General features: G+C 41.1%; 1 protein-coding gene across 9 annotated transcripts in view; it reads right to left on the bottom strand.

Moving 5' to 3' along the window:
• Window positions 1–22,456, bottom strand: part of KIDINS220 (kinase D interacting substrate 220) — a 94,028-nt gene extending 71,572 nt beyond the window's left edge. For 6 of the 9 annotated variants that reach the window (XR_008200121.1, XM_052648346.1, XM_052648345.1 and 3 more), the window contains exons 1-6: window positions 22,336–22,456; window positions 16,577–16,720; window positions 7,473–7,571; window positions 6,220–6,318; window positions 1,679–1,777; window positions 690–791 (exon numbers count right to left, since the gene is read on the bottom strand). Coding sequence is in view for 8 of the 9 variants with exons in the window: in XM_052648346.1 (XP_052504306.1) it covers window positions 690–791; window positions 1,679–1,777; window positions 6,220–6,318; window positions 7,473–7,571; window positions 16,577–16,684 (507 nt within the window). In the remaining variant the exon portion in view is untranslated. The remainder of the gene's footprint in view (window positions 1–689; window positions 792–1,678; window positions 1,778–6,219; window positions 6,319–7,472; window positions 7,572–16,576; window positions 16,721–22,335) is intronic. The other 3 variants (XM_052648339.1, XM_052648341.1, XM_052648344.1) reach the window with 1 other exon arrangement.
• Window positions 22,457–23,205: the final 749 nt, after the last annotated feature.

Below are 23,205 nucleotides of genomic sequence, written 5' to 3'. Positions count from 1 at the left end.
GTGCTCTACAACAAGAAAAGCCAACACAATGAGAAGTCCACGCATCGCAACATAGAGTAGCCCCCACTCGCCACAACTAGAGACACCTCATGAGCATCAGTAAAGACTCAGCACAGTCATAAATTAATTAATTTAAAAAATTTTAAAAAGATAGTCTGGCAACAATACAGAGAAGGTAGATAGGACCCAAGATAGAAAGAAGAGCTACAACAGAAAATTTCAAATAATGAAGCTAGGGAATCAATTCTACTTTCCTGAGAATGTTGAATGTGATATAAAAGACAATGGAAAAATACTGAGTACCAATTTGGGCTTCCCTGGTGGCTCAGACAATAAAGAATCTGCCTGCAAGGCAGGAGACCCAGGTTCGATCCCTGGGTAAGGAAGATCCTCTGGAGAAGGGAATGACAACTCTCTCCAGTATTCTTATCTGGAGAATCTCAGGGACAGAGGAGCCTGGCAGGCTACAGTCCATGGAGTCACAAAGAATTAGACACAACTGAGTGACTAACACTTTCAGTACCTATAGGGAACCCATCTATGAGATGTATGCCTTTATAAAATATATTAATAAATATAAACATACGACACATCAGTGCAGCCTCATGAGATCATATAAAAATCCTGGTAAGTCAGACACACAGAGTGGACACAACATGAACTGAACCTGGAAGATCCCGTTGACCTACCTTGTCAGAGCAGTTGACCTTGGCACCATTTTGCAGTAAAAGTTGCACTATATCAGCATGGCCTCTGCCTGCTGCCCAAATGATTGGGTAGACACTGTACTGCTGGGAGACAGTCAAGACGGGCGGGGAGGTAGACAAGGAGGGAGGGAAAGAAAAAGTCTTTTAGGTTGGTATCTATAGCACACATTTTTTAAGAAGAGTAAATAACACAGGGAGCAATACAAGGTATTTTTTTAAAAAGTCAAGTCACAGACCATTAAAAACACACATAAATCTCATAATATGTAACTGAGAACTGAGCTGTACTCAACCTTAAATAAATATATATGATGAACATATTTATTTTTATAAATTCAACACACTTAATGTAATTATCTAGCCAACAGGTAAGACTAAGAAGAATGTAAAACCTTTTTTTATAATCCTTCTATCAACTTGAATAAAACTGATTTTTTTCCCAGCTGTATTAAGGCATAACTGACAAACAAAACTGTAAGGTACTTGAAGTGTACATGATGACTTGACATACATATGCACTGTGAAAGGAGTCCCCCCATCAATAAAATGATTACTTAATCTGCAGTCAGAGCAAGCTTCATGCAAAGCAGTAATGCATGTATTACGACCAATAACAATGTACAGAAAACTGGCCTGATTATTTGGTAAATGTCTCTCTTCGTTAAAAGAGCTTAGGGTAAGAATGCATACCCACAGAACACAGGCAAGATGACATAAGGATTTCAAAATCTCCTTTTGAAATGTTATATAGCTGTAACTAACATTTAAGGTGCTTTTTGGTTGATAAAAATTGAGAAAAAAGCTTAGCTTGAAAAAAACATTCCCTTGTGTTTTGAAATCACATTGAGAATTATTTTTAGTAAGATCTAGATCATTTTATCCAATATGAAGTCCAAAGTACAACCTATCTTAAGTATTTCCTAGAAGAACTTACCACTTCTATTACAGATGAATTTTTTGTTAACGCTTACCAGACCAGTAACACTTGGATTGGCACCATGAGAAAGCAGCAGCTCAACCACTTCAGTACGGCCTTTATAACACGCCCACATAAGAGCCGTCCATCCTCCCTTCAGGGGAAAAAAAAGGGGGGAGAGAAGGGAAATAAAACACCGGACTGTCTCCAAGGACAAAAATGTCATCAATGAAGCTTCTTTTGTGAACGTTCTCTATAAAACCACTGTTTTATGAAATCACTACTATGTAGTTCTAAATACCCAAGCTCCCCAGGGAAATACACAATCATATCTGGACAAAGTCCGACATCTTAAGTCCAGTAATGATTACTCCGGAGTTTGTATTATATTTTTGGAAATTGATACAGGGAACATTCACATTGGACTCTTCTAAATTTCCAAGATTTATTTTGGCTGTTTAAATATATTCCTTCAGCAAACATTCTATGTCCCTAGATACTCTCCTCCTGGTGTGAGTCTAGATTTTTTCCAGAGATGGATTCCAGCCGTCCCATTCAACTCCTGCATCTAAACTCATCCTATAAATTCCAGATTGGTATTGTACCTCTTGCTAAAAGAGAAGATACAAAGGCAATAATCTATAGATCATGATTTCCAGGGGCAAGCAAAGTCATTAAGTATGAATTAACGGCATGGTAACTTCCTATTTCCTAAGCTATAAAGCAACATTCTTAGCTTTAGCAGTGTTCTCTTTAGCTATCACGCAATTCAATAAAAGAGACAAATGTAAGCAAATTATACTAAGAAGTGAATGTTTTGTTTGCTTAGAAAAGTATTTGGACCAATCCAAATTTGGATGCAAGAATATAAACCACTTAATCCTCTAGATTCTGTTTCATCATCACTAAAAGAGGTAAAATAAAATAAGTTGCTCTAACCTGAAAAAGGCAAAACCATGGAAAGGGAAAACAAACAGTGGTAGCCACAGACTGGGGAGTAGGTGGAGGGGATGGTTATAAAGCAGCAGCATGAGGGTACAGTTGATGCAATGGAACTGCTCTGCACAGAGCTATGGTGGATGAATGATATCACAAACGTGTCAAAACCCACAGAACTGAGCACCAGAGAGTGAATTTTACTGTATGTAAATCTTTAAAAAATCAACTAGAATGTAGGCAAGACAGAATACAGACTAGGATGAATTAATTATATTACAAGTATATCACACAATTACTTAGAACCTGATCTAGGTAATGGCAGAAAGCAGTATTTTGACTGAATTCTGTAATGCTACATTCAAAAAGAACTGTATACAAACACTGTGTTTAGTGGCAAATCTGTTTCAGGGTATGAGTTAGAAATTCTGAAACTATTTGTTTACTAGAGTTGAACAAATAAATAAATATTCTGTGTAGATAGTGTGAGCCAGATTTCTCACAGTCAGAAGAGTGTTACAAATTAAGAAAATGGAGAAGGCTTACTGTAGACTGAGTTCACAGTTATCAACTAAGTCTTTTCATTGAAAAAACATACACCCACACACATCAACTGAGTCTCTTTATTAATATATACACACACAGAGATATATACAGAATAGACGTATGTAACGTGTATGCAAGAGTTATGTATTTTCTACATCTACTGAGGAGGACAAGAAGCAGAGACATCTCAGTAGCAATAAGTATACCTGACTAGATTATTGGTTTCTAAATATCACTTTTGAATATCACGAACTAGGGCCCCTTGGGAAACTGATTCCAGGAGAGAGAATCACAGAAATAAGACAGGGAAAATACAAGATGAATCTGAACTTGAAGCATTTTGTAATGCAAGAAAGTGAAAATGAAAGTCGCTCAGTCGTGACTGATTCTTTGCAACACCACAGACACTATAGTCCATGGAATTCTCCAGGCCAGAACAGTGGAGTGAGTAGCCTTTCCCTTCTCCAAGGGATCTTCCAAACCCAGGGATTGAACCTAGGTCTCCAGCATTGCGGACGGATTCTTTATCACTGAGCCACAAGGGAAGCCCAAGAATACTAGACTGGGTAACCTATCCCTTCTCCAGCAGATCTTCCCAACCCAGGAATAGAACCAGGGTCTCTTGCATTGCAGGCGAATTCTTCACCAACTGAGCTATCAGGGAAAGGAAATGCTAAAATATATATCTACATATAGATATTTATTTAGAGAGACAGAGAGAACTCTTTTTTCATTTCAATTACTAAATGTAATGGAATTATGCAAACAGAAAAATATATTAATTCACCTGATAAACTGGTATGGTGCTTTTAATAAAATATTGGGAACTAGGTAATTCTATGAATTTCTCTTCTACTTTACATGCCAATAAGATAAGAACACTACATTTTCCTCCTGCCTGTCAGGTATCCATCCTTTGCCTAGGTTACTGACATCATCCCCTTCTCTCCCTAAACTTTTATAGCGATGTACTTCCATTTCTTTTCAGCAAAAGGAAGGATACAAATACTTCTGTATCTTTCTATAAAAATAAGTATACCAATACCTTCACTGAGTTTTAGAATAAGTATAATACTGTGGAAGCAACAACACTGTGTAAATTATATTGTACAGTATAATATTAAATGAAAGGTGATAGAATGCTGAAGTTTCTTAAAAATTCAGACCACCTGTACTTCATAAAGCATCATCAGCAAAATAACACATGTTTTATCAAGGCAGTTCAATTTCAACATTTTGTAGAGTAAGAAGCATTCACGATCCTTTTCTTCACCTTTATGCTTTAGGTACATGCTAAGATCAAACAAGAGCTAACATGATTAAGAATCAGATCTTGAGAATCTTGAAATGTGTACAGATGGCATATCTAAACAGTTATATTTTTAAAATAAACTTACATTATTCTGAATACCATAACTTTAATCAGTGAAAATATTTTCAAAACTATACTATGTCTCTCTTAAAGTTCTCCTTAAAGAAAACAATTCTCTCATTGATACATTATAAAGAGTAATGTGTTGTCTTAACAATATTTGAGAATTTTAAACTGAAATAAACAGAAAATGTGATTAAGAGTATTCTAAGGAGGTACATTATATCACCTGGGTTTTAAAGCATTCTTGAGGGGAGAAATATCAATAACCTCAGATATGCAGATGACACCACCCTTAAGGCAGAAAGTGAGGAGGAACTAAAAAGCTTCTTGATGAAAGTGAAAGAGGAGAGTGAAAAAGTTGGCTTAAAGCTCAACATTCAGAAAACGAAGATCATGGCATCTGGTCCCATCACTTCATGGGAAATAGATGGGGAAACAGTGGAAACAGTGTCAGACTTTATTTTTCTGGGCTCCAAAATCACTGCAGATGGTGACTGCAGGCATGAAATTAAAAAACGCTTACTCCTTGGAAGGAAAGTTTTGACCAACTTAGATAGCATATTCAAAAGCAAAGACATTACTTTGCCAACAAAGGTCCATCTAGTCAAGGCTATGGTTTTTCCAGTGGTCATGTATGGATGCGAGAGTTGTACTACAAAGGAAGCTGAGTGCCGAAGAACTGATGCTTTTGAACTGTGGTGTTGGAGAACTCTCGAGAGTCCCTTGGACTGCAAGGAGATCCAACCAGTCCATCCTAAAGGAGATCAGTCCTGATTGCTCATTGAAAGGACTGATGTTGAAGCTGAAATTCCAATATTTTGGCCACCTCATGCGAAGAGCTGACTCATTGGAAAAGACCCTGATGCTGGGAAAGATTGAGGGCAGGAGGAGAAGGAGACGACAGAGGATGAGGTGGCTGGATGGCATCATCGACTCGATGGAAGTGAGTTTGAGTGAACTCCGGGAGTTGGTGATGAACAGGGAGTCCTCAGCTCAGCTCAGTTGCTCAGTCATGTCCGACTCTTTGCAACCCCATGAATCGCAGCACGCCAGGCCTCCCTGTCCATCACCAACTCCCGGAGTTCACTCAGACTCACATCCATCGAGTCAGTGATGCCATCCAGCCATCTCATCCTCTGTTGTCCCCTTCTTCTCTTGCCCCTAATCCCTCCCAGCATCAGAGTCTTTTCCAATGAGTCAACTCTTCACAGGAAGTTGCCAAAGTACTGGAATTTCAGCTTCAGCATCATTCCCTCCAAAGAAATCCCAGGGCTGATCTCCTTCAGAATGGACTGGTTGGATCTTGCAGTCCAAGGGATTCTCAAGAGTCTTCTCCAACACCACAGTTCAAAAGCATCAATCCTTCGGCGCTCAGCTTTCTTCACAGTCCAACTCTCACATCCATACATGACCACTGGAAAAACCATAGCCTTGACTAGACGGACCTTTGTTGGCAAAGTAATGTCTCTGCTTTTAAATATGCTATTTAGGTTGGTCATAACTTTTCTTCTGAGGAGTAAGCGTCTTTTAATTTCATGGTTGCAGTCTGGCGTGCTGCAATTCATAGGTCGCAAAGAGTCGGACGCGACTGAGTGACTGAACTGAACTGAACTGAGGGTCATTTCAATGCCTAACCCTAAAAACAATGTCACCTGACACACAAAAATACAAGACTTCACAAATATCTATTACTGTTACTGAGACTGCAGCTGATTGACAACTGTAAAGTGAGTCTGTACCATATCCCGGTGCTCCAAGCTGGCCCCGCACTTGAGCAGCTCATCCACAATGTGCAGGTGCCCTTCTTTTGAGGCTGATATAAGCGCTGTCCAGTTATCCTAAAACATACAGACACAAATGTTATCGTTTCAAAACAAATAACATTCCAAAGTCAGTTAAATTTGAATTTACATACAGATGATCATACCAAATTGACATGATCTGACACACTCTAAGCTACTCTGAAATAATACTGAAGCATAAGCTCTGTTAAGAATTTATCTAAAAAAAAGAGAATTTATCTCTCTACCTATTGACTATAATGATGTAGAAATGGCTTTACAACTCTTTGCAGTCTTTTCACTGGACTTTTAATCACTGTGTTTTTTAAAAAGGAGAAAAAATAAGTATCAAAACCTCAAAGTTAATCCATGTGGCTACAACCACTATTATAAACTGAAATTCAAGAGCCTGTAATCAAATAAAAAAGCATATTTACAAACTATTAAACTAAAACCATCCCACGTGATGTGTTCAGAAACTAAATGATAAAGCCTTTATTTTTTAAAGGCTGCAATTATCCTATCCTTTTATTCACGTGTACTGTCATTTAATTTAAATGATTGTTGAATTACAATCGTCAATTTAGTATCATCAATTTGAATTATAAAGACAAACAGAAAAACAGATATGGCTATGAGACCCTGAAAAATAATTCCTCAAAAACAGAGAAGTAAGCCTCTCGAATAGTGATTTATCCTTCACAAATGGTATCAGAAGGGACCACACCTTTCTGGCTTATCCTAGGTAATGATGTTTATAATAGTAAGATACCATTATGGGGAGTTACTTAGCAGTATGACTCTTACACGGATATCTTCTAGGCAGGCATTTAATTTTGAGTGTGTGTATATCCGTGCGTGCTTAGTCACTCAGTCGTGTCCAACTCCTTCCAATGCTATGGGCTGTAGCCCACCTGGCTCCTCTGTAAATGGGATTTTTCAGGTAAGAATACTGGAGTGGCTACATGTGCTGCTTATTCAGTGAGTGCTATCTATACATAAAAAAATACACAAAGAGCTGAGACTTCTCAATGAAGGTAAAAATTCCTCTCCTATATTACCCTTTTTAAAAACTCAAGTTAGCATACTACTGAGCAATGGTGATACACAGCAGAAGTACAATCTGTAATCTATTACTTCTGAATCACTTCATAAAACCAAGCAGCAAAGTTAAAGAAACGAAAAAGGCAAATGAGTAAGTCAATATATACCAAATCTTCCAGATTGCAATTAGCGCCATTCTTAATTAATTCTTTCACTATTTCCAGATTGCCTTGTTCAGCAGCTATCATCAATGGAGTCTGGCCACACTAGAGACGGAAGAGACATGGAGAACATTCAGGATGCTGCATGTTAATTGAAACACCAGTTAAATATACCACCCATACATTTCCATGATGTTAAGCTCTATTTACAGCACTTAATTTAGAAACACCTCTGAATTCAACTTTTCAGCTTACAAATAATATGAAAGTCAAAGAGAAAATGCTTTTTTTTCCCTTACAATAGCATTCGTAATCTGTTTTGGGCACTGCAATTTTATTCAAAATAAGCAACATGTGTAATACTAGGCACTGAAAAGCAATTTCCACAATAATCTCAGAATATCTATGGCAACCAAATCCTCTAACAATACAGCTAGAATGTGATACACAATGTAGTTTTGCTGTGTGTATAAGATGTTTTTATCAGGACCAGAGGGAGAAAAGTCAAACAGTAAAAACAATACAGGTGCTGCAATATCATGGAGTTTTCTGAAGCCTTCCCTTATAACCTTAACTCATTACACTAAAGTTCCTACTAGCTACAGCAGCGCTGTCCAGCCTGTCTCAGAATGAGTCACGGCAGTTAAGACACGGGCTCCCGAGCCTTTAGACTATGGGGCAGGGCCTGGACAGCTGGATCCTGGGACAGGTTCCCTCCAGCTGTCAGCTTCGTCTATCCCAAGTCCGGGACCCACACGATCATTTTCTGTACATGCCGTGACATGAAACAGACCAGAAGCTCTGGGCTAGCAGTGACAGTACTAAAGGTGCCAAAACATACCAAGATGTAAGGAAAAAAATTTCACCAAAACCAAAGTTCCATTTGACAGATTAAGCACCTACTTACTGAATGTATATCAATGTGCAGGAAAACATCAGTAATTTTTTAAAATGCTAATTTGACAATATTCCACTGCTTAAAATCCTTAATGGTTTCCTAGACTCTTCTGCGTAAGAACTGAAGTCCTTATATGGCCTGCAGTCCATTAAAGTCTACCTTGAAACCTAAGCCAGGCCATTTCCTCCTCGCACGTGGGCCCTCAAACTGTAAGCAAGCTCTTTCACACCTCTAGATCCCTCTACCCCACCCAATTAACTATTTCCCACCTGGCATCTCTTGGGTCAAACACCAACCCAGCCGGGAAGCCTTGCTAACCCACTCTAATATTGTGTACCATGCTAATCCTTGTTTGTACTTACACTTTTATTTGCATGATAAACAACTATTATTGTTTTTCCTCTAAAGGCCCTAAACTCCCTGAGGGTGGGAAGCATGATTGTTTTGTTGAATACTGAAACTCCCCCGTAAGGCGCAGTGACTGCCACACAGGTGTTCACGTATTTGTAAATGAGTAAATGAGTGAGAAAAGTACAGAAGAATTTATAAATCTACTAATGGCAACATATGAACAAGCAAATAATCCTAGTAACAATACATGCTACTGTAAGAATACAAGTATAGAGAAACACAAAGACTGAGTTAAGATACACAAGTAAATTGAGTTACGGACAGACACTCATATAATGATGGATGCTAAATTACAAGTGGTAGTCACATGTCATTCAACCAGAGTCACTAGAGAATGAGATATTATGCATAAGTAGATTTTCCAGGTGAAAAGTTTATCCTTTAAATATTATATTTTATTATAACTTTATGATAACCATTTTTTTCTTAAAGTAATGTGCACATTGCTACTTGTTAAACAGATTAACTAAAACATTATGTTTATGACTCTGAGTCATAACTACCGACATCAATCATTATACCAGGCTTGCCTCTGTCAGCGCTAATGTCTCTGACTTCCTTTCTACAGCATGTTTCTGCCTTCTAATTAACTGGGATAAAAAATTCATTGGTATAATATATAAATTAAAGCCAACTAGGTGAATCTATGGCCCTAAGGATACAGAATGATCTCTGTTCATTTCCAAGGCAAACCATTCAATAACATGGTAAACCAAGTCTATGCCCTAACCCGTAACGCTAAAGAAGCTTAAGTTGAACAGTTCTATGAAGACCTACAAGACCTTTTAGAACTAACAACCAAAAAAGATATCCTTTTCATTATAGGGGACTGGAATGCAAAAGTAGAAGAAACACCTGGAGGAATAGACAAATTTGGCCTTGGAGTACAGAATGAAGCAGGGTAAAGGCTAGTTGAGTTTTGCCAAGAGAATGCACTGGTCATAGCAAACACCCTCTTCCAACAACACAAGAGAAGACTCTACACATGGACATCACCAGATGGTCAACACCGAAATCAGACTGATTATATTCTTTGCAGCCAAAGATGGAGAAGCTCTGTACAGTCAGCAAAAACAAGACCAGGAGCTGACTGTGGCTCAGATCATGAACTCATTACCAAATTCAGGTGTAAATTGAAGAAAGTAGGGAAAACCGCTAGATCATTCAGGTATGACCTAAATCAAATGCCTTATGATTATACAGTGGAAGTGAGAAATAGATTTAAGGGACTAGATTTGATAGATAGAGTGCCTGATGAATTACGGACACCAGTTCATGACATTGTACAGGAGACAGGGATCAAGTCCATCCTGAAGAAAAAAAAATGCAAAAAGGCAAAATGGCTCTCTGAGGAGGCCTTACAAATAGCTGTGAAAAGAAGAGAAGCAAAAAGCAAAGGAGAAAAGGAAAGATATAACCATTTGAATGCAGAGTTCCAAAGAATAGCAAGGAGAGATAAGAAAGCCTTTCTCAGTGATCAATGCAAAGAAACAGAGGAAAACAACAGAATGGGAAAGACTAGAGATCTCTTCAAGAAAATCAGAGATACCAAGGGAACATTTCATGCAAAGAAGGGCTCGATAAAGGACAGAAATAGTATGGAATTAACAGAAGCAGAAGGTATTAATAAGAGGTGGCAAGAATACACAGAAGAACTGTATAAAAAAGCTCTTCATGACCCAGATAATCAGGATGGTGTGATCACTCACCTAGAGCCAGACATCCGGGAATGTGAAGTCAAGTGGGCCTTAGAAAGCATCATTATGAACAAAGCTAGTGGAAGTGATGGAATTCCAGTTGAGCTACTTCAAATCCTAAAAGATCATGCTGTGAAAGTGCTGCACTTAGTATGTCAGCAAATTTGGAAATCTCAGCAGTGGCCACAGGACTGGAAAAGGTCCGTTTTCATTCCAATTCCAAAGAAAGGTAATGCCAAAGAATGTTCAAACTACCGCACAATTGCACTCATCTCACACACTAGTAAAGTAATGCTCAAAATTCCCCAACCAGGCTTCAGCAATATGTGAACCGTGAATTTCCAGATGTTCAAGCTGGTTTTAGAAAAGGCAGAGGAACCAGAGACCAAATTGGCAACAACCGCTGGATCATGGAAAAAGCAAGAGAGTTCCAGATAAACATCTATTTCTGCTTTATTGACTATGCCAAAGCCTTTGACTGTGTGGATCACAATGAACTGTGGGAAATTCTGAAAGAGATGGGAATACCAGACCACCTGACTTGCCTTTTGAGAAAGCTATATGCAGGTCAGGAAACAACAGTTAGAACTGCACATGGAACAAGACTGGTTCCAAACAGGAAAAGGAGTACGTCAAGGCTGTACATTGTCACCCTGCTTATTTAACTTATATGCAGAGTACATCATGAGAAACGCTGGGCTGGAAGAAACACAAGCTGGAATCAAGATTGCCAGGAGAAATATCAATAACCTCAGATATGCAGATGACATCACCCTTATGGCAGAAAGTGAAGAAGAACTAAAGAGCCTCCTGATGAAAGTGAAAGAGGAGAGTGAAAAAGTTGGCTTAAAGCTCAACATTCAGAAAACGAAGATCATGGCATCTGGTCCCATCACTTCATGGCAAATAGATGGGGAAACAGTGGAAACAGTGGCTGAGTTTATTTTTCTGGGCTCCAAAATCAATGCAGATGGTGACTGCAGCCATGAAATTAAAGATGCTTACTCCTTGGAAGGAAAGTTATGACCAATCTAGATAGCATATTCAAAAGCAAAGACATTACTTTGCCAACAAAGGTCCATCTAGTCAAGGCTATGGTTTCTCCAGTAGTCATGTATGGATGTGAGAGTTGGACTGTAAAGAAAGCTGAGCGCCAAAGAATTGATGCTTTTGAACTGTGGTGTTGGAGAAGAGTCTTCAGAGTCCCTTGGACTGCAAGGAGACCCAACCAGTCCATCCTAAAGGAGATCAGTCCTGGGTGTTCATTGGAAGGACTGATGTTGAAACTGAAACTCCAATACTTTGACCACCTGATGCAAAAAGCTGACTCTTTTGAAAAGACCCTGATGCTGGGAAAGATTGAGGGCGGAAGGAGAAGGGGACAACAAAGGATGATGGTTGGATGGCATCACCAACTCAATGGACATGAGTTCAGTAAACTCCAGGAGTTGGTGATAGACAGGGAGGCCTGGTATGCTGCAGTTCACGGGGTCACAAAGAGTCAGACACAACTGAGTGACTGAGCTGAACTGAAGGATACAGGACTTGCACATCAGTTTTCAAAACTGCAAATCCAAAGACTTGGGTGCTTTCTGTTCACCTTCTGTGGTCACAGGCATACTTCAGATAGTTCGCAAAGAAAGGTGCTCTTCAAGTATGAGGGAAAAAATAAATTAGATGTGTATTAAAAAACCATAATACAAAAAAAGTTGGTATAAACGTGATTAACTATAAACAAGCTAAATGAGACTTGAATAGTCATAAATTTCTCTTGCAGAAACTACCATTTGTCTACCCAATATCTACAGCGACAGGATTTTGTTGGGGGTGGCAGTCTGCTTAGCGAAAAAACCTACATTGTTCAGCCTTACTTGCAGTTGGAAACTATCCATGCTACCACTCTAGTGAAATCTCCCGGGAAAGCTTGGTAATTAGACCAACTCAGCTGGCTTGTGCCCTTTTCCTTCTTGCCTGATATGTGGACACAATGCTGCAGTTGTATCAAAACAACTGATGGGAATAACTGGCACCCAATGGAGTGACCAGAAGGGCAGAAGGAGCCTGGGAAGATATCCTGAGACCTTGGAATGGCTCCTCCAGCTTGTCATTACGTGAGAAAAGTAAGACCTTAATTTGATTAAGCCACTATTTGAGGAGCTATTACATGACTCAAAAGCAATCTTTAACCTTCTGTAGCTTCACTATCCAAATAAATAAGTGATTCTCAGGAAAGGCTGCCATAAATTAATCCAAAAAGATAGAATGATATTTACCTTGTAAGTTGTGCCTTATCACAAAACATATTTATTCTATTAGTTCTGGCTTAATCCATCTAGTAACTACAGTTGTAGAGATAGCGACTTAGAAACAAACAGTCATGACAACTTGATTCTTTTACTTCAATGTGAATCACTAAAAGCCCCTTCCCTACCTAACCCGCTACACACATCTCAGCAAATCTCAAGTCCATTTCTTTCCCCAAAAATATAGGATCACATAACTCATAAAACCCCTATCCTACTGGTAAGAACCTCAAACCAAAACACACCAAAACAGAACCCTGCCATTCCAGCTGAAGTTCCCCACAGCATGTACCATGTTTTATCTCAGCTTCCGAGAAGCTACCATGCAAAAACACTGCCTCTCCAGCATCGTTTTGGTCTTCCCAGTTCCTAGGTAGCCCCACTTGTATTCAGGTGTGCTGTGCTGTGCTGTGCTCGGTCGCTCGGTCATGTCCGACTCTCTGCGACCCCATGGACTGTATGTAGCCCGCCAGGCTCCTCTGGCCACGGGGATTCTCCAGGCAAGAATACTGGAGTGGGTCGCCATGCCCTCCTCTAGGGGATCTTTCCAATCCAGGGATCAAACCCAGGTCTCCCACATTGCAAGGAGATTCTTTACTGTCTTAGCCACGTTTCTGGACCTAAATAACTATTGCTCTTTAAAGCAGTGGCATTCTGAGGATAGCTGCTACTTCTTCCAATAATAATAGTGACAGTAAAACATTTTAAAATTCTCCTTTGAACTTTCCTTCAGGGCCTCTACTTGTAAGCACGTGACAAAATTCATCTCTTGAACTTAAGAGTCCCATTTCACTTTCTTCAACAAGAGAATAATGTTCAACCTCAACACTATACCCTATTAAGAAGAGCTGAGAGTGACTTTTTGCTCTTTTCAAAAATAAAGTTAAATTAAAGCCCTTCACTACTCTATAAAAGGCAAAGACTTGCCATCATAGAGAATATTCATACAAAGGGCAAAGACTTGCCATCCTTGACAATATTCAGAGGCCAAGAATTTTATCTAGTTTACAAATAAAGTAGAAAGGAAAGAAGGGAGAAAACTGGTATTTACTAATTGCAACTGATTATACGCTAAGGACGGCAACAGGCAATTTCCCCCACATTATTTTCTTTTACTGATAACATTTAAGAAACCTTTAGAAAACTGATAACCAAACACTTCACTTTTTAAAGGTGAGAAAGAAGGAAAGAAAGTCTAAGTAACTCTTTAGAATTCTATAAAAATTAAATTTTATCAGAAGCTGTAGAAGCAAAATGCTAAAAAACAAAAAAAAAGGCCTTGAAAAAGTTACTTTCTCTATAACCTTCACACTGAGCCATAATTTAACAATGCCAGGTTGCTTCAAGGTATTATTTTAAAACTCCAATTTTAACTGACATAATACTAAACTAGAGGTAAATATCATTAAAACTCCTTAAATGTTACTACATGCCTGATAACGTTACGTTTTTTACCAAATACACTTCATTCTTTGTGTGAGTAATATCAATACAATTTTGTGCTTATTGTGTATTATTTTTCTCCTTCCAAGTGAAGCTCGGAGAAGGCAATGGCACCCCACTCCAGTACTCTTGCCTGGAAGATCCCATGGACGGAGGAGCCTGGTGGGCTGCAGTCCATGGGGTCGCTAAGAGTTGGATACGACCGAGTGACTTCACTTTCACTTTTCACTTTCATGCACTGGAGAAAGAAATGGCAACCCACTCCAGTGTTCTTGCCTGGAGAATCCCAGGGACAGCGGAGCCTGGTGGGCTGCCGTCTACGCGGTTGCACAGAATCCGACATGACTGAAGCGACTTAGCAGTAAGTAGCAGCAGCAAGTGAAGCTATTTTCTCAATATTCCCAAAGAAAGTATCTATGAGGTAAAGCTTAATCTTTTTAAACTATCATTTTATTATTCCAAATATATTACTTAATGCCAACAGAATGACTACTTCCATAAGCAGCTCTTTTAAAACAATGAACAATCTCCAATTATAAATTTTAATCTCATTTATGTGTAACAACTGTTAACTATGCATAATCATAGAAGGGAATAATGATGTAAACTAACCAAAATACAGTCATGTCCAACTCTTGGCAACCCCATAGACTATACAGTTCATGGACTTCTCTAGGCCAGACTATAGGAATGGGTAGCCCTTCCCTTCTCCAGAGGATCTTCCCAACCCAGCGATTGAACCCAGGTCTTCCGCATTGCAGGCAGATTCTTTACAAACTGAGCTATCAGGGAAGCCCTTCTACATATAATGGAATAGTATTCAGCTTTAATATGGAAGGAAATCATGTCACACACTCCAACATGGATGAACCAGCATGTCATTTAGGATGTTATACTAAATGAAGTAAGTGAAAGTCACTCAGCCGTGTCCAACTCTTTGGGACCCCACATACTATACAGTCCATGGACTTCTCAGGCCAGAATACTGGAGTGGATAGACTTTCCGTTCTCCAGGGGATCTTCCCAACCCAGGGATCAAACCTAGGTCTCCCACTTTGCAGACAGATTCTTTACCAGCTGAGCCACAAGGGAAGCCCAAGAATACTGAAGTGTGTAGCCTATCTCTTCTCCAGTGGATCTTCCCAACCCAGGAATCGAACCAGGGTCTCCTGCACTGCAAGCGGATTCTTTACCAACTGAGTTATGAGGGAAGCTCAATCACAAAAAGACAAACACTGTACAGTTCCACGTATATTCAGTGCCTAGAGTAGTCAAATTCACAGAGATAGAAAGTATAACAGTGGTTACCAGGGGCTGGGGTGGGGGGAACAGGCAATTGTATAATGGTTATGGAGTTTCAGCTTTGAAACAATTCTGGAGGTATTTCACAACAATGTGAATTACTTAATACTACTAAACACTACTGAACAGCACACTATGGTTAAGACAGTAAATTTTACTTTTTTCCCACTGTAAAAAAAAAAAAATCATAAAGAAAATCCTGCAGGTCTAACACATAAGTCACATATATACATACATATACATTTCTATAAAAATAAAATCAGTCCTTATTCATCTTATTCACAGGCAAAAAAAATTTATACTGTATTGAAACTATAATTCTAATAAAAAGAATTATTTTTCTTAAGTTTTATAAAACGTACATACTTGGCCACTTAAAAAATCATACAAAAAGTTTATTAGTCCCTAAAATGTTGCAGCTCAGCTGTTCATGATAAAATTACCATTTTATCTGCTAGGATTGTTGAACAGAAATATCTAATACAAGTTAATGAAAACAATAAATATTTACTCCCCAATCTTAGTAAACAGAACACACAACCTATTTAGCTGTCTCTTAAAGATGCAGGTCTTTAAAACCCCAAGCTGGGTATAATAAACAACTAAGGAAGACAGCTGAGGCTCCAATAAAGAAAATATTTCAAAAAGCCCTAATAGTGTCTGGTTAATCTATTTTTTCTGGTTCATCTTTTATAAAAAGATTGCGATTAGAAGCCCTTCTAAAGTTTTCTAGAAATACTTTTGATTTCTGTAGTAATTCTTGAATCATTTCTGAATAGTGATTATTCTATCTGGAAAAAAAAGTCAACCACAATTCTCGATCATAAATTTAAATCATTAATTCAATGTTCAGTCATTTATAGAGGTTCAGATGTATTTCAAAGGTACAAAATTCGAAGTACTTTTAACTGTGAGAAGTTATGTCAATATTACTGAGGGTGAGAACTATGTATTTCTTACTTACCTTTACCCTTTTAGCAAAGTGCCTTGCACTTACTGAGTAGGTAGTCCACAAACATTTGTAAGAAGAATTAACCTTTAGAATCTTGGTCTTACCTCATTTCTCTCATCAACATCTTTGCATTTTTCAAGAAGAGCTTTCAAAGCAGGAATGTTTTCTTCTTCTACATAATTTATTACACTCTGTGATATTAGAACTGACATTTTCACAGAAAGCTATAATTTTCTTTACTCCAATACCTGTTAAAGCAGATTAGACAAAATACATGTAATTTGGGATTGGGGAAAAAAAAGATACTACTAACTATATCTTTCCTAACCTTAGGCTTGTACAAATACACCTCCACTGGCAGGAGTTAAAACAAGGCCCCAAAGCTCAGCTGTCAAAATGTGCAACCCCCTCTTCCCAAGACTCAAACTCATCTCACTCTTAACTCATTATTGTTGTTCAGTCACTAAGTTGTGTCCAACTCTGAAACCCCATGAACTGCAGCACACCAGGCTTTCCTGCCTTAACTCATTCACACCCCCAAACCCACCCCTCATCACCCACAAACAAGAGAAAGCACTACACTGTTCCCCCTGCTATATAATCCCAATCAGTAAATGGCCACTCCAGCTCCATCCTTCTAAGGCCAAAACCTTGGAATTATGAATGACTCATCACCTCCTCTTACACTTTACATTCAATCTAAGAGCAAACCTTTTGGTTCTACTTATAAAATATATTTCACATCTGATTCCTACTCACCACCTCCATCACAACCACCTTGGCCCAGTCACTGTGACCTCTCACCTAGATCCCAACTGCTCTCCCTACCTCCCTTTTTGCCTTCCTGATGGTCTGTCTTCCACAAGGCAACCATAGATATCTTTTAAAAATGTAGGCTGGGCCAGAGCTTCTTAAATCATCATATTCATCAAAATCACCTGGAGAGCTTGTGAAACAGACGCCTGGGCCCTTCCCTCGGAGATTCTGACAAGTAGGTCCAGATGCAGCCCCGGCACCTTTAACAAGCTCCCAGGTGATGCTACCACTGTGGTTGCTGGCTGAAGAACCACACCTTAAGCAGTACTGAGTCAGATTCCATCCTTTCTTGTTCAAAGTCCTCCAGTGGCTTCCTAGAGCCCTCAAGGTAAAAATCGAATGTCTGACCTTGGCCTAGATGACTTTAAGTGACAGGGTGTTAACATTGCTGACCTCATCTCCTACCCCTCTCCCTCACCGCGTCACTGCTTGAACATGCCAAGCACTGTGCCACGTCCAGGCCTCTGGCTAGCTTTTCTGCCTAAATCCCTCCTCCACCAGACCTGCACACATAGGCCTCTCCCACATGAAATTAATATGAATATAATTACAGAAACCATATATACCTTAACTTTTAATTTTACACCTGGTGAATCTGGTTAAGGCATGGAAGAGAGTTCCTTGTACTATTCTTACAAGTTGACTGTAAGTTTGCAATTACTTTATAAACACACATATATACATACACACATACACACACACACACACACACACACACACACACACACACACACATGCCTGACAAAGTCTTATTTGGATCAAAGATTTTTCTCAGCACAAAATCCCACAAGACTAGAATGAGTAAAGAAAAATAGTAACAGACATTGACCAATTATTAAAAAAATTGAAAATCTTAGATTTTCAAATCTTGTTACCTCTCTCCCCAATCCATTATGTGGATTGCATGTATATCACTTTAAGACACATAAAACTTAACAGTCATCAATCATAGATAGTGACTAAGATTAAGACTTCAAACATACATTCCTTCAGACTAAGATTAAGCAGAAAATGGTAATAAAATTTTTCTATAAAACCAACTTAGAAATTGAAGCTGCATCCCTTAAGCTACCAGAAAGATACTCTTTAAACAAATCTAGTAAGGAAAGATGATCTTTGTTATATAACTGAGAAAATGCATGCAATTCTACACTGCTGTATTTGAGTAATAGTCCGATCTAACAGTAGTCTGCTGAAAGGCTATAATCTGCAATGCACTATGCTTCAGGTTATCACTGGTAAGTTGAACAATACACTATTCCTGCCCTACAGAGTCTCAGCGCTCTTTAAAGTACTGGAGGAGAAAAGGGGTATTGGGGGAACAAACAGCCAAAATAAAATTGGTAAAATATTGATAACTGTCGGATCTGGGGGATGGGTACGTAAGGGTTCATTAGGTCAGGGGTCCCTCACCCCCATACTGGGGCCTGTTGGGAACCAGGCCACACAGCAGGTGAGCGAAGGAAGCTTCAGCTGTACTTGAGGCCACTCCCCAGCACTGGTATTACCACTTGAGCTCCACCTCCGTCAGATCAGGAGGGGCATCAGATTCTCACAGGAGCATGAACCCTACTGTGAACCGTGCTCACAAGGGATCTAGGTTGTGGGCTCCCTATGAGAATCATCCCGAAACCGTCCCCCACCCCCTTGGTCCGTGGAAAATCTGTCTTCCATGAAACTGGTCCCTGGTGACAAAAAGGTTGGGGAGCGCTGCATTAGATGCTGCTCTGCTTTGTGTATTGGGGAGCGGGGGGCGGATACTAGGGCAGACCTTACTGATCGTTGAATATTACATGCCTGAAATCTGGTAATCTCTGCATTCATCCACCCGTCACTTCTTTACTGTTAAATTTCTTAATAGGAGCAACTTCATAAGTCTCACCTTCACAAATTCAGAAGTACCTAAAACAGTTTCTTGTGCATATGAAAAGAACTGATAAATGTTGTCTGAACTGAATTTGATCAAGTCACATCACATTTTATTAACTGAACAGGACAAAACCATCTGCCACAGCTGACAGTTATAAAATGACTCTCATCAGCCAGACTTCTAACAAATCAAGTTTGATCCCAAGTGTGCCCATAAATCAGATGATGTTCTTGGAAGGCCCCCATCCCTCCCTCAGAGGTTTCTTTCATCTCTGCTTTCCCTCTTAAATGAATCCTTTAAACAGGTTCTACTCTCACCTATCTCAACACACACACACATACACACACACAGAGAAATCCTTTAAACAGGTTCTATTCTCACCTATCTCAAATACACACTATTCTCACCTATCTCAAAACAGACACACACACCCCCATTCTCCACGAGCGCACACGCGAGCGCGCACACACACACACACACACACACACATTCTCCATATGAGAGCATCCTCTGCTCTTGTCACTCAGAAATTAACTGTCAGCTTCAAACCATTCTCCCCTTCACCTTTAGAAGACCAGGATCTTCCCCTCCTCCGGGCAAATTCATTTGCCCAACTCATCCCACCACCCCCACCCCCACCGCCTCCACCCAGAGACAGCCTAGAGGTTGCAATTTCAAAGTCCCTTCCCCCAGGGAGGTTTCCCTGACCACCCACCCTCCTCCCAGACCAGCTTAGGGCTTGCTCTCTCCCTCCTTTCTCTACTACCATCAGCCATATCCAGGTATGAGCATATGAGGACATGTGACTGTTCAAAAAGAAAACCTTAGCCAATCAGATTCCTCTCTCTAAACCTGGAAATTAGAAACCAGATACCCATTCATTACAGGCCAAGAACAAAATGTTACAGTTTTGAGGCAGCCAGGCAGCAGAAAGAGGACTCAACAGGTATGAACTGAGAAAAAGACTTCTCCAGAGAAAACAAATGAGGCCGCTGAGGGAGCTACAGAAGGTGGGAGCTGCTTTAGATCCCAATTTCTTGCTGATTCTCAGTCAGTCCTATAAATTACCTTTTCCCCGAGGTAAAAGAGTATATCTCTGTTTCCTGCCTTCTAAACAGCCCTGACTAACACAATAACAGAGAAACTGACAAAGAACTTGAGCAAAAGCAGGGAAGAGGGGGATGATCCCAGGAAAAGCTTCCCCCAGTAGGATGTGCTGCCTGGAATCAGAACCCTAGAGACAGTCAGGGAACCACCAAAACAGCCTACAGGAGAGAGGACAGGCAGTAGGGATGGAGAAATGAGAGACAGGAACTTGAATAGGATAAAATCCCCCATACTGGACCCTTAGACCTACCAAAATATCTAGAACAAAGATTCTGGATGTAGAAATTTTAAAAATTATGTGATTGGAAATGAAAGACCAGGTCAAAGATGACTAGATACCAAACACCGGTGATGGGAAGATGGTGGTCCCATTAACAAACAGCAAAATCAGGAGAAAGTTTCAGGACTTTCCTCTGCTTGGTTACTGGCCCCTCCTTCCCCACCACCCTTGCTAGATGAACAAGACCAGGCTGAATGTGAGGTGCTCCAAAAAACCTCAATTGGAGAATCCACCTAGGATTCAGTTCAGTCGCTCGGTCGTGTCTGACTCTTTGCAACCCATGAATTGCAGCACGCCAGGCCTCCCTGTCCATCACCAACTCCCAGAGTTCACTCAGGCTCACATCCATTGAGTTGGTGATGCTATCCAGCCATCTCATCCTCTGTCATCCCCTTCTCCTCCCCCAATCCCTCCCAGCATCAGAGTCTTTTCCAAAGAGTCAACTCTTCGCATGAGGTGGCCAAAGTACTGGAGTTTCAGCTTTAGCATCATTCCTTCCAAAGAACACTCAGTACTGATCTCCTTTAGAAGGGACTGGTTGGATCTCCCTGCAGTCGGATTAGGAAAAACAAATCTGGAAATCACTCAGGAGTGTAAAACAAAGGTTCTCAAACTTGTATGCAAAGTTGCTGGGGAAGCTTGCCAATATACAGATTCCTTGGGCTTTCCCCCAACTAGATCTGGGGCCCAGAAACTGACATTTTATTAACAAGCACCGCAAAATGATTCTGATGAAGGTTTCCATGCTGGTAAAGCTAGAGAACAAAGAACACAACCTTGCCCCCGTATTTCTCAACCTTGGCTCTGCATCAGATCACCTCAGGAGCTTAAAAAAAAATTTAGACGTCTCACCCTCAGTGTCTTCCAAGTTGAGGCACTGACAAAACGCATTAAAATTACCCGTCGGAAGGTAGAGATGGGGGCTAGGAATTCTGAGCCACACCCCAGGTCTGCTGAATGGGAATTCTGAGGGTAAGGCTAAGAAAGCCACATTTTTAACCGGTGCCCCTAGCGGCTACCAAAGACGGGTCCATAGTTATTAATAAAAGAGGTTTAAATAATAATAGGTTTAAACCTTTATATGTGTCAAAACAATCTGAAAGAAAACTAACCGAACGTCAGTGGCTGAGAAAGAAGTCGCTTCGATATAAAGAAATCATGGAAGCATCGTAATCAATGGCTCGCTGATACTTAGCTGAAATAACGGCCTGTAGTGGACAATGGAGTAATGGAGCCCGGTGAGAAAACAAAAAACGAGAAAACCCAACCACCACGCCCTTGGAAAGCCCAGGGAAAAGGAATCTGGGACGCCTGCCTTCGCGCGACCGCCTAAGGTGGTTCTCAAGGTGGTGGTGGGTGTGCCTGAGGCTGCCCGGTGAAAAACGAACCAAAAAAAAAACCCACCTGTGTCACACACATCCCCCATCGCAGCCCCGGGAGAGGCTGACCACTGGGGACAGCAAGTCCGAGACCGTCCCAGCGCCCCCGGCAGGCGCGGATCCGCCCCAAGAGCCAGGCCCCGCGCCCCCGCCCGCCCCCTACCTTCCCCGACCCAGCGGCGCGCCCTGCGTCGCCCCCTCCTCACCCGTCCACCCTCCCTTCCCTACACCCGGCCTCACCCTTCCTCAGCAGGCCTTCGCTCCCTCCCCGCCCGATCGCCGCCGTCTCTCCTCGCTCGGCAACATCCCCCTACAAACCAGGTCTTCTTTCCTACAGGCCTCGCCCCCCTCACCACACACACACACACAGAAACACACACACCGCCCCTCCCCGCGGACCACCACACTGACCGTCTCACAACCTGGCCCCAGAACGGCGCCCACCGCTGAGGCGGAAAGGAGCCGCTTTGCCGCAGGTGCTGTCAGAAGACTAGAAAGGGGGTGACGGGGGCTTTCGGCGCGTGCCCCTCACCACACCCGGCCGCCATTTTCAAGCTATCGCCCAGAACTGGCAGATCACGTGACACTAGGCTGCGGGGCGGGGTGACGGGTGGCCACGCCCCCTGCCAGCTGACCAGGGAGCCTGAAGGAGGCGGGGCTGCGGGCGCCGAAGAGGCAAGCCATCCTCTGCACGTTGTCTCCAACCTCCAAGTAGATGTATTTTGGCAAGCGCCCCAGGCAGTATATAACTCATCGTCACTGTCACTCTTCATATTTTGGCGAGTTTATTATCCCTGCTCACCATTATCATCAAAGCTTATGCAGGGAAATAAACCGCAATCTTTAACTTCAAAACACATTGCCGGTGGAGGCCGGCTGAAATCCCTCCCGAACCCAGAGCCTCTGCGGGGTCTGTAATCCTGGCGCCCAGAGCCACCGCCTGACCGCTTTCTTATTTCCCTCCTCAGCAATATCGCAGCCCAGCCTCACCCCGGCCTCCGCACAAGGGACCTTTGACCTGCCTGCGGCCAAACGTGATTGACAGCTTTTCCACTCACAGTTTCCTTGACCATTGCCTCCTGGAATATTCCCTTCCCTGGGCTTCTGTGACTAATTCTCCTAATTTTTCTCGCATTTCGCCTCCCTCAAATTGGTTGATTGTTTCCAGGGTTTATAGCTCAAATCTGGGATCCTCAGCCTCCGACCTGTTGTGATCACACCTGATGTGACCCTGGTGTACTGACGGTGGCAGGGGACCTGCCTCCTGTCTCCCTCCACGAC

The sequence above is a fragment of the Budorcas taxicolor genome, chromosome 11 (genome assembly GCF_023091745.1).
Source record: "Budorcas taxicolor isolate Tak-1 chromosome 11, Takin1.1, whole genome shotgun sequence".
In the NCBI taxonomy this organism is placed as follows: domain Eukaryota; kingdom Metazoa; phylum Chordata; class Mammalia; order Artiodactyla; family Bovidae; genus Budorcas; species Budorcas taxicolor.
Note: the sequence above shows the minus strand (reverse complement) of the source record. Positions and strands in the feature narration are given on the sequence as shown.